At 44.6% G+C, this 12,587-nt stretch overlaps 1 protein-coding gene across 2 annotated transcripts in view; it reads right to left on the reverse strand.

Moving 5' to 3' along the window:
- Positions 1–12,073, reverse strand: part of NR3C2 (nuclear receptor subfamily 3 group C member 2) — a 292,733-nt gene extending 280,660 nt beyond the window's left edge. Inside the window, exons 1-2 of one of the 2 annotated variants that reach the window (XM_028520129.2) lie at positions 11,734–12,073; positions 4,213–5,965 (exon numbers count right to left, since the gene is read on the reverse strand). In XM_028520129.2, the coding sequence (XP_028375930.1) occupies positions 4,213–5,963 (1,751 nt within the window). In that variant the 5' untranslated portion in view covers positions 5,964–5,965; positions 11,734–12,073. Of the gene's footprint in view, positions 1–4,212; positions 5,966–11,733 lie in introns of those variants that run through there. The other variant, XM_036031871.1, reaches the window with a different exon arrangement.
- Positions 12,074–12,587: the final 514 nt, after the last annotated feature.

The following is a 12,587-nucleotide window of genomic DNA, read 5'->3' on the forward strand; positions in this document are numbered from 1 at the left end:
TGTTAAAAGCTCATGTATAAAAGCTCACTATAACAGTGATTTGTAGATTAAAAATGACTAAGTTGTTTCTAAAATAAAATTACCACCAGAAATTCCATAGATGAATAAAGGTGACTGAACCACGAGAAGCAACGCTCATTTGAAAAGTCATTCCCCAAAATATTCAGAATACTAACCTGGAGGAATCAAACTCCAAATATTATAAGACAAATAAAAATAAATAGAGAGTTCCATGTTTTCAATTCCAAATGACTGAGCAATCCTGTAATGGATTTATTTAGTAAGCACCAATAACCAATCAATCCCCTCCACCCCGTCCCCAAATCCACCACTGTTTCATCCTTTGCATTACAAAGAGATGTTTACATCTCAAGGGTTTACTCAGAAAGTTTACTAGACACAGGGCACACTCTGTAACAAATGCCCTGAATTCTGAAGGTTTTGGTTTATTATAGAAAATCAGTTTCAAAAAACTCTAGGGACAATTGGGGGAAAAAAAAAACCTGTAGATGACTTACTAAATTGTTTCATTCCATCATGAAAAAAATGCAGCATATATTAAGATAAACACCCTAATGGCTTATCTTGAAACCTGTCAGGATATGCCCTTTGAAACAGTGAGCTCCATATGCAAAAGCCTCAGTCCACCCAGCGAGCGCTGTGCTGTGATGCTGCCACGTGCCTGCCAGCTGCAGCACAGATGCCCAAGGTGATGTCCACAGGGAAAACCCTGCTTCCAAAAGGGATGGGGTGAATTAACAGATCAAGAAATTCATAGCAAGTGTCAGATTTTGCAAAAGGAAAAGAACTGATTTTAAAAACTATGCTTTTCAAAGGGAAATGATAGGTCACGCCTACTTGCTTTTACTTTTAAATGGAAAGTGATTTTTCTATCCCGACCACCCTGGAAACCACAGAGCTAGGCTTGTGATTAAAATATACTTGAAACCACATTAGCAAATATGTGAAACCACATCAGCAAATATGTGAAGGGATTCCGATCCTTAGAAGCATCTTGTTCTCTTTAAAATAAAGAGCGGCAAGAAGCTGTGACTCACTCAGGGTTACAGCTTGGTGTGTGTCCAAACTGACGGGGAATGCCAATCCCCGTGACACGGCGAGGTCCAGTGTCCAACCTGAGACCTTTACATCCAGCTTCCGTCATAATTCACTTTACAGTGTGGCGCTCGGACAGTCCACGCACTGGAAATCATTAACAGATGACTCTCATCGCCACTCTCCCAGGATGCCCGAGCCTGCAACAGCGGCGCCACACACTTCCCAGCCATGACTCACTTTTATCAGCTTGAAAATTTAATCTAGATGAGAATCATTTTTATTTGAATAGGGCACTCCTTCCTCGGCCCAACAGTCAGTAAGGCTAATGCAAATAAAGCAATATCTTTTTTCTCCGTTGACTACCAATGGGTGTACAGAACAGCACAGCCCAGCAATTCCCGGTTTTGGGGAAGAGCTTTGGTTTAGATGAATTGTATCTACAGATATGAACATATGTTGACTAGTACAATACCAGCATCTATGTAAACAAAACGAATCCCCTCTGACTGTTAACACACATAAAGAGAATTTTGGATATGCAAGCAGAGACCCCAGATGACACCTCCCATGCCCACAAATACAGGGTAAGCTCAAGGTCACTGATTCACATTATTATGTTTAAGGCTGGACCATCAGGAGGTGCTGCATGAGTCAATGGCCTTTGAAATTAAAAATTGTAAACAGAAATGTAGTAGCAAATATATGGTGCCTAATCATAATTTTTTAATTTTTAAAAATATTTTATTTATTTTATTTATTTATTTATAGAGAGAGGGGAAGAGAGGGAGAAAGAGAGGGAGAGAAACATCAATCTGTGGTTGTTTCTCTCATGCCCCCTACTGGAGGCCTGGCTCACAACCCAGGCATGTGCCCTGACTGGGAATTGAACTGGCAACCCTTTGTTTGAAGGCTGGTGCTCAATCCACTGAATCACGCCAGGGCCTAATCATAGGTTTTTTTTAAATCAAAGTAGAATTTAATCATAAGAATTATCAACAAGGATTTCTTTTAACTATGTACATAATACTTCTTTAAAATTATTTTGTCTTGCTCTATCTGGTGTGGCTTAGTGGGTTGAGCGTTATCCTGCAAGCCATTAAGGACACCAGTTCAAATCCCGTCAGGGCGCGTGCCCGGGTTGTGGGCCAGGTCCCTGGTTGGGGGCATGCAAGAGGCACCTGATCAATATTTCTCTCCCTTTCTCCCTCTATTCCCCTCTCCCTAAAATAAATAAATATAATCTTTCCTATTATTTTGTGAAATTTCATATGAGGAAAAGAAAATTAAAGAAATGGAAACTAAAGATTGTGAAAACGCGATTTAATTAACAGTCATGGCTAACATGTATATAATATATAGTCCATACCAGGTGATATTCAAAGTGCTTCTCAGAAGTTAACCCAAATGTCTTCACTGCCTTCGAGGTGGCACTGTTTAGTCCCCCCTCACACCACCCCAGGAACACTGCAGCCCGGAGAGGTCACAGGATGTGCACGGTCAAATGGTGCGGCTGGGACTCCCCCCAGGGCAGCCACGCTCTCGGCTACCAGGCTACCCCCCCTTCCCCACCCACCAACTCAATGAAGACAACACCCCTCACCAAAATATCGGCGTTGCGTACAGATTTCCTTCTGAGTGTGAAACAGAGCACTAACGGGAAAACGCACACTGAGTTTGGTTCTGATGAAAGCCACCTCCTGACTCGCATTAGAGTTTAGAATCTGAGACAGAGGCAGCGCTAAAATAGAATGGAGTAGCTCACGCTGTTGAGAACTGGAAGAACATCTCTTCTAGGGAATGTTTGCTTCCATATAAGCAAGAGGAGTCAGGTTGGAGTCAATGACGAGGAACAGAAGGCACAAATTAAAGTTCTTGTTCTTGGTTTGGAAAAAAAATACAAGGAGAAAGATACAGGAATACACATAAACCCTAGAGCAGGGGTGTCAAACTCATTTTCACCAGGGGCCACATCAACCTTGTGGTTGCCTTCACAGGGCAGAAGATAGAGCTCCTTGCCCCTCATTAAGGAGTAGTTACATTTACACAGCCCTAAAATTACATTTGGCCCTTTGAAGGCAACCGTGAGCCTGATGTGGCCCCTGGTGAAAATGAGTTTGACACCCCTGCCCTAGAGCCTGGACATATTACCCACAAAATAAAGTTTTAAGGAAAATATCCATATATTCTTGGGTGCTAAAGGAACGAACTATATCTAAGAAATCTATCCTTTATATGCCCAATAAAGTAAACATGTATTATAACCATGTAATAAAAATAGTACTGGAGCAAAGTCCAACACAAGTATTCATTATATAACTTAGAACCGCCCTGTAGTCTTATCTACAACCTCTTCCTTGTTTTTTCTACACATATACAGTATGCTATCTGCACTGGGGAAAGCCAAGAGATATTTTACAGTAAGTTACGTATGTCTTCTTGCAGATCTTAAAGGTTATAAATATACCAGTTCAAAACTGCAGTGACATAACTCACTTCCATGTAAGTAAGAAGGCAAGACTGTCCACTGAGTAATTGTAGCTCTGCTCAGCCTTTAAAAGCCCTCAACGGTTAAGGAAATGATTTATTTGTATCAAAAGCCACAACTTACACACAATTAACCTAACAAGAAAAGGACAGAGTGGGGAGCTAGTCAGTAACAGATTTGGGGTTCAATTTCACTTTTCATAGCCAATGAAGAGATTAACAAAGAAAGCTTTTAAAAAGGGGGGAAAAAGACTAAAACCACAAAGAAGCTAATTTAAAGGAATTTGAGTGAACCAGTACACAGCTGGGAAAAAAAGGACCTGGCACTATTCGGCTAAAGTAAACAGGGTTGCAGGCAGCAGAGAACAAACATTTTCTGAACACCTACAGCTGACGCGAGGGGCCGGGGCAAACACCTCTACAGACTCCTTCAAAACCAACGTAAATGTTTTCTAAAAGCTTTTAAGAACTTTCGGTTTCTCTATTTTAAAAAAAAAAGTAGCAACATTATACCAATAAGCCCTGGGGGGAAACACTAAGTGACCGCCCTGAAAATACAAATAAAACAGTAACCCGACGTGGGTTTAATTTGTCAGCTGTAAATTTCACGCCAACCTTCCGCATTTTATAAAGCCACGGTTTTCAAAAATGGAGGAAGAGCCAGCTTACCTTGATACGTTTTCTGGAATGTACTCGAGGACTGGATACCCATCGCCTCTTCTCGACGACAGGTCACCGTGTGACTTCCACGACTCCACCAGTGCATTGACAGGAGGAAAGGAGCTCAGGTGTTGGAAAGACGGGTCTCTCGCCGCTCGTGACAAGGATATTGTGCCTTGAGCACCAATCCTGTAGTGAAAGGACTGTCCACCCGAATTCACACCAACGATGGCAGATGAAGGGATGCTGGCCTCAGGAAAATAGCCCCCATCCTCTGGTTCTTGTTTAATCCCCATTGGGAAGCCGCTGCCTTCACAGTTACCATCAAAGCCGGGTACGGGTGGTCCTAAAATTCCTGATAGAGAATAATAGTCTTTATCATCCATAAAGGAAAAATATGAGCTGTCCATCAATGGAAACGGGTTTACTGCCGGAGTCCCTTTGAAAGAGGTGCCTGAACACGAATGCTTGGTTGCTTCCTGTTTGATTGGTACTGAGAATGGGGAATCGGAATTTATTTTGCTGTTTCCTTTTAGACAGGAGCTGCTAAAAACTCCATCTGGCTCTGGTTTTATATACTGGACGATGTTAAGCTGGCCAGTGACACCGTTGGAGATGGCATTCTCGACTTCCTCAGTCTTGGGAAAGGGGGCCTCGTGAGCACCTTTCTCGTGTGTGTCTGGACTGGGAGCCACGTCTCGGGCCACGCTGGATCCCACGGGGGTGCCAGAAGCAGCATAGCTGAAGGCGCTGTTTGCGGGGCTACAGATGGATCCCACAGTGCTAGCAGCAGGGCTGGAAAGTGTGGATCTGTTATTTGTGTTGGAAGGGCTGGAAACAGAGCACCTTGAGTTGTTGATATTTGCCGGGCTGGGCACGGCGGATCGCAGAGTCACGTTGGGGCTGGAGACTGGAGATTTTACACTGCAGTGGCTTGGAGGGCTGGAAATTGGGGATTTCATGCTGCTTAACGGACTTGAGAGAGGGGAGCCCACATTGCTGGCATGTGCTGGGCTGTGTGACCTGGAACCTCGGCTCTCAATATTTGGGGAGCACGTCAAGGGAGTCCCCTGGGTGACAGGGCTGTGCACTGTGAAACTGCCAAAGCTGGCCGAGGTGGAGGACACAGAGCTAATTCCAGCAGGGCTGCACACGGAGGACGTCAGGTTCAGCGGGCTGCACACGGACGAGCTCTTCTCGTGACACACGATAGGGCTTTTAACTATGGTGCGCATGACCCCCCCATTTACAGAGCTCCCCGAGTCAGCCATAAACGATCTCAAGGGCCTGCTCATGCCTAGCGCGGAAGGACAATGGCCGTTTTCTTTGTAGAATTTGACCAGCTGTTCAACGTTCTGATAAATCTTCGCCGGGCTCAGGCTTCCTTGCTGGTGCTGCTGCTCGTAGGGGTAGTCGGCCTCTCTGATGGAGTCCATGTACAAACCCATGGACTCGGCGACAGTGGCGGAGAGCTCCTTGGACTCCAGCTCAGTTTTGACGTCGGAGGTTAAAATCCCAGACCGACTGTTATCTTGCTGAAGGCAAGGGAGTAGTTCGTGTTTTTCTTTGCTGCTTCCTTGAGTACTGTTGTTTGGAATAGCACCGGAAACACAGCTTACGTTGACAATCTCCATGTAGTTGTTCTCATCGGTCCTCTCTGTGGGTCCCAGGGAAGAACGGTCCACAGGCTGAGAAACTTGGCCCCACCGTCTTTCCATATCTAGACCGTCGGGGACACTGTGGTAGCCTTTGGTCTCCATAGCTAACAAATAAATTCATATTAAAAAGTTCAGTTAGAGTCATTTTTAACAATATTACTCTAAAAGATATTCTAAAATTCCATTTCCTACGCCACCGATTTTCAACCACTGTGTCGCAAGAATATTTAAAACAGGTAATAACCTGAGTGGTTGGTTAGTCAGGGGCACGGACCTCTTTTCCCCCAAGACTGTCACATTTAAAAAATGATAATAGCCAACACAACAATAGCTGTCTGGTGTGAATGAATCAAAAGTATACCTACTTTTGGGGTCAGATTGGCCAAAAATGTATTTTTGGTGTGCTGCAAACTTTCAGTAATTAGTTTGTGTGCGCCATGAAAAGGTTGAAAACCGCTGTACTAGGCTGTAAGTACATATTCTGCTTATTATAAGCAAGACTTCTAGTTGTATTAAAGTTGTTACCTGTCTAGGTGCTGATACAACAAAGCACTGACTATAACTTGTCCAGCTGCTAGACTATAATAAGCGATCATGTAAAACTACATTGCATCCAAACAAAAATAACATTTCTACAATATAGCCTTTAGAGTCTGCAAAGAATATTTACAAATGTTAATTTATGTACTACGCAGGGTAATCCCTGGTATCAGAGGAAAACAAAGAGGAAACTGAGGACTCAGTGAGGCAGGCGACTTGCCCAAGGTCAAAGATATAGTAAGTGGCAAGGCAGGTTTGAAACTTAATCTTTTCACTCTGGCTGGTATGACTCAGTGGACTGACTGCCGGTCTGTGAACCAAAGGGTCACCGGTTTGATTCCCAGTCAGGACACATGTGGGGGTTATGGACCAGGTCCCCGATTGGGGGTGTGTAAGAGGCAACCACACATTGATGTTTCTTCTCCCTTTACTTCTCCCTCCCTTCCCCCCTTCTCTGAAAGTAAATAAATAAAATCTTAAAAAAAATAACTTAATCTTCTCAAAGCCTCTGGAATCTTTCGAGGTATGGAGAAGCTGCTTCCCAGGTCTAAGGCATAGCTTTATTAAAAACAATAAGAAAATGCAATTAATATTACCATTTCCCAATATAAAGTTATCGAGTGAATTACCACAGGAAAAACAATTTAAGAATTTTTTTTTTAAATAAGATTTTCTTAAAATGTATTAGTGATCCAGACCACTTAATGCCAATCCTAAAAAGCGGAGATTCATATTTCCTGGTTAACCAAGATGGCCCACAGCACAAAGAGGCGACATCAGGAATGCCAGGACTCTTCTCCGAGCGTCAGGACCGGCGAGGGCTTTGACATATGTATGCCCTGATCTAGCGTTACCTCTGCTGAAAGACTCCCAGCAGACAAGACAATTTCATTCTCCCCAGCAAATGGAGGAAGTTCGAGATGGGTCCCAACAACTTACGTGTTCATTCATTCAACAAATATTTACCAAGTGTGGGCTACATCCTGGGCCTACAACCAGTCACTGAATCTACAGTGACAAGCAAAACAGGCACAGTCCCCATGCACGGGAGCCCACAGGATTGCTGTACGCAAATTGGCTCTCTCTCTATATTTCATGACAGAATAATTATAATAAGCTAGATTTATGTAATTCTTGCATTATATAATTCAATGCAATATTGTAAGCCTTTCACACAAATTAATTTATTCAGCCTTATTAACAACCTTATTGAAAACTGGTTAACAACTGATAAAAAAGGATTACCCAAATGATACAAGTGGGGAAACTGAGGCACGGGTACCCTGCTAAGTGGCAGAACTGGAGTCTGACCCCATGTCTCTCTCTGTACCAAGGTCACAACAACCTTGGCACTACTTCCATTTGGGGCCTGATAATTCTTTGTGTGGAGGCCTGCCCCGTGCACTGGGAGATGTTCGGCACATCTCTACCCACCCCCACTAGATGCCAGTAGTGGTCCCTGGCCACAGTTGTGACAATCAAAAATGTCTCCAGACACTGCCAAAAGTTTGGGGGTGGGGGGAGTGGGGGGGTTCAAATAACCCTCCACCCCACTGAGAACCACAACGGTAGAGAAAAATAACTTATTCTCAGGAAAAATTGTATTTGTACATTTTAATATATAAACCTCCTAAAATCATTACACATTTTTCCAAATCCTTTGGTTGTTTAAACAGGCTATGACCCAGATAAAGGTCCTGATCTTTAAGATGCCGTTTCTGCACTTCTGCACACAAATATTATCTCCGGCCTCTCATCCCTGCCCCCCACCTCTGCCACTGGCACCGCCCCCTCCTACCTTCCCTCACTGAAATGAGACTAGGACGTCTTTCTGCTACAGAACTTACATTAACACAGAAAAGGTAATGATGACTCTACTACATAAATTGGCACTAACTACCACAAGGCCCTGCAAGGAAATTTAACACTAGAATTGTTTGCATGTCGTAATTACCTCTAATTTCTGTGTATTCTTCACTAGAATTTAAGGTCTCAGAAGGCAGGGACTTGATAAATTTCACCACTGCATCCTAAGCTGATAGCATAGTGCAAATTAAAACTTTGAACTATCATAATATAATCAATACTCAATAATTTGTGACCACTGAAGCCTACCAAATGATGCAGTCTACTTTTAGGTCAAGACCATTATCTTATCAATTCCTAATCAGAAATCAACCACAAAACACTGGAAAATGAATCACAGTGGCTGAGGTCGTTATCTGGTAACTCCAGCCAAAAAAAAAAAAATGTAATCTTGATAAAAGCCAAGTAAAAGTTGGGGGGGGGGGGAAACAACTACATAGGGAAAAAGGACTGAAATGGCTACTACTAGAATTTTCTACTTTACTAAAAACCCATTTCGTCACAGCCACAGGTTGAAAAACACCAGTACATATTATGTGCTTCTAGTTTCTACCTAGGAATACCCTGTCTTCCCCATATCAAGCTTGCATGGATGTATACAGAAGGTGCGATGTTTTGGCTCCAAATTCATTAAACACCACGAGTTACACATCTATTTATGTTCAAAACAGAACACCTTCGGTGCATCACCCCTCTCCCTCAACCCTGTCTCTAAACCCACATTCCCTGTGTTGGTAAAATGCCTCACCCTGCATCCAAACACCTGGAAGTTCCCCTTGCCTCCCCACAATTAACCTCTGTGGGCTCATCCCTCCCCACATCCACACCCACAGCCCACTCTCTCCCCCAGGCCCTGGGCAACAGGCCTATCTTCCCTGAGCCGGCAGGGGAATCCCCATGCAGACCCTGCTCCAAAAATCCATCCTTGGACTTCTGTGGGAAGCAAGATCGCTGGCTGCGCTCATGAAGTTTCACAGTGTAAACCTGCATGCTAACGCTCCTGGGCAGCTCCGCAGAGCAGGAGCCCCTTTCCTTTAGAATCCAACAGTCCCTACATAATCGGGCCACTGCAGTCTTTTTTCACAGAACACCTACTGATATTCCAAGGGATGGTTTTCCTCTGCCCTAGAGCAGGATTCATAGCTCAGATCTGTGAGGCTACATGAAGACTTGAAGAGAATCGACATGGGGGATGCAGGCAAGGATAATCTTCAAGCACTGGACAAGCAAACCCCCCACCAGCCAACATCATGCCGCTGATCACAACTCTCCAAGCCTTGTTTAGATAGCCTTAAACTCCCTTAACAATAACATAACAGAGCCTGCATTTCACGACATTATCGACAAGGTTATCATTACAGGATCTGCCATGGGCTTTGCTGATATCTAAATTAGCTTTGTTAAAGGTATGCTTCTCATCTACCAACCTGAGACACCTCTCAAAAAAGAAAACAGAGTCAAGGTTGGCAACAGCAAACACAGAAGAATGCGGGACACCTAGCATCCGCACGGCCAGGTGTTTTTAAAAACAGGTTTACTGAACTATTTTATGGATCTCCCTAGTATTTTAATTGATCTTCTGTGTTCAAAATGGATCAGGTTAGAAAGGTATTTTCCTATACTGTCCAGGAAACCCATGTTGTCCTTTTGGAACTGGCATAACGACCATGGCTTCAACATAATTTCAGTCAACTTGATTTTACAAGTGAATACTAAAAGTATTAGCTGGAGGATATGGTTCTCACAGAACTCACTATCCTGAGGGTAAAGGGAAAGTTCTTGCTCCTAATGTATAAGATACTGTATACAAACCTAGGGTATATAAAATCAAACTTGTCTCCTGTACCATGGGGATTATAATAGAGACTTTCTTGGGACAAAGTCAAAAACCCTTGGGACCCCCCTCTGATTTTCATACAAATGGCCTCGCCACATGAAATAAAGGAAATTTCATGTAAGTTAAAAAAGAAAACTACCCACACACAAACACACACTGACGGAAGTTCTACTTTAAGTCGTGTATATGTTCTTAAATACTATTTTTGCAAAGGCAAAATCTCACTTTAAAATGTTATGTTTTATACTGTGTTCAATTGTCCTTTTCCATAAGGAAGTAATGTGTGTTTTTTTTAGGGATATTAACCAACACTTCTGCAAATTTGTATTTTATCTGAAAACACTTTCACTTTTAATACCCCCCCAAACGTGGTTCTATTTTAAATGCATCGTTTTCTATAGTATTTCACCATCCCATGGCATCCAAAAGACCAAAATCTTAAGAATTTCACAATTTTCACTGGTTGCATAGTTGTTTGTTGTAACTATTTTCCCATCATCCCCATTATAGAACCATTATTACCTTCCCTTCGTTTATAGATGAGGTAAACGATAGAAACCTGCCCAAGGTCACCTAAGAGAGCAGGAGAACCAGTTAGAACTGAGCACACCTGATTTCTATTCACTCACCTAATTCACGGAGCCACCTGATCTTTCCAAAAATCCCCAAACAAAACTATTTCTTCTCCCTTAAAGGAAAAAGCTCGCCTTTAGACTATTTTAAAAAACTACTCTCCTCAACCATTTCCATCATAGCGTGCCATGAAGTGAAACATAAAATTAAAAACTTCATAGCAGAACCTCACAGATGGAGAATGCTGTTATCATTACTATGTAAATATCAATAACAGCACCTAGAGAAATGGCAATACAAACGTTAAAAGGCAATTTAGTGCATTTGAAATTCAGCAGGTTCCAAAACTTGTCTGTTAGCAAATAAAAGTTTTCCTAACTTTTCTGTAATAACAGTTAAAGCCGATGGTGCCATAAACCATTATGATTTAAACCTGGTATTTAAAAATTCAATAGAAAAGCCATGCACCTGTATTCAGTGGAAGAGTGCGGATGCCACCAAAAGAAGCTTCATCCCTTCTCCCCTGCCGTTAGAATTCCGACTGATGCCACAGAAAGCACAGTCTCTCGCAAGAGTTTCCCAAATGCCAAGGAACGGGAATGCACGATTTCCAGAGCCCCTTTCCTGCAGGATCTATCAGGAGCTCTATCTCCTTCAATTGCCCTTAATAAGCTACACCTCCAGCTGAGATTTGAGTGCTTCTGCAAATGATAAAGAAATATTATTCAAACCTCCTTTAAATATTGGGCAAGGCAAACTACCCGAAATTCATCTTGTGGAAAAGAGAAGGGTGGTGGTAGACCTCCCACTGCCAAAAGCGGCTGAAGCCGCTCGTTAGAGGGCATTTATCCAAAGTGGCCAAACTTTCCCAAAATAGTCCTCTGGCGGCCAAAGGGGGGAAAAAGTGGAAAACCAAAACAAAACAACAAGCTCACAGCACCATACTGCCTGTGCCTCCGAATTACGCAGCCACTTCTCCAAGCAAAGTGCACGCTCCCGCGCTGCGGCCGCACGCCCAGGCCGGCAAGCGGCGCCCCGCTGCGCACCCCCACACACCTGCCTCGGCCGGGGTCCGTCTCCGCGTCTACCTGTTGCAGCACTCGCCAACGCAAAGACACTCCTGCTGAGGAGCCCCCCTAAATCCAACCACATCCAGGCCAGCGAGTGCCGCTCCCCCTGCAGCGGGAGAGCCCGAGGCAGCAAGGCTCTCGCACCCAGGTGACTGCACCGGCTTCCTCCAAGCAGCCAGAAGTTGGCTCGCTTCTCCCCCGTCCAATGACACCCCGGGCGCGGAGGGGCGGGGAGGACCGGGCTGGGCCAGGGGTAGGGGCAGGGCTAGGGCGGGGCGAAATAGGGAGGGAGAGAGGGATAAGGGGGGGGCGAACACCCGGAGGGGGAGTGGGCCAGCTCCGGGGCCGGTCCTTTTAAAAGCGGGTCACATGTCCAGATAAAGTTCAGGTTGCTATCCCGCCCCAAGCCCTTACTATTGGCCCAAGGGGAAGCAAGGCTCCACGCTGCACGGGTCTGCCTGGCTTCTCATTGGGCAATCGCGGCTGTCAGTCACCAGGAGGGCGACATGACTGATACAAAGTTGCTGCGACACAGCCTGGACTCGGCAGCTCCCTTAAAGCCGCAGCAGCGGCGGGCGTTTAGGGTGCCGGGCAGCGGCTATGACACTAGGTAGGAGGCACCCTCCGCACTCTGACCCCCACCCCCTTCGTTCGGCCGTTCTCAGCTTGCTCGCACCCATCTGGCTCCCCTCCTGCCGACCCCAGGATATCTGGAAAGACATGCAAAGTGTGGTGACGCCGTAAAGTCGGTTTTTCCCAGAACCAGTTAAGGTGTTGTCCCCTCACGCTCTCCACCTGCGGCGCCAGGTGAAGGACAGCCCCGGCTCAGGCTCCACCCAC

Source organism: Phyllostomus discolor, chromosome 8 (assembly GCF_004126475.2).
Source record: "Phyllostomus discolor isolate MPI-MPIP mPhyDis1 chromosome 8, mPhyDis1.pri.v3, whole genome shotgun sequence".
In the NCBI taxonomy this organism is placed as follows: Eukaryota; Metazoa; Chordata; class Mammalia; order Chiroptera; family Phyllostomidae; genus Phyllostomus; species Phyllostomus discolor.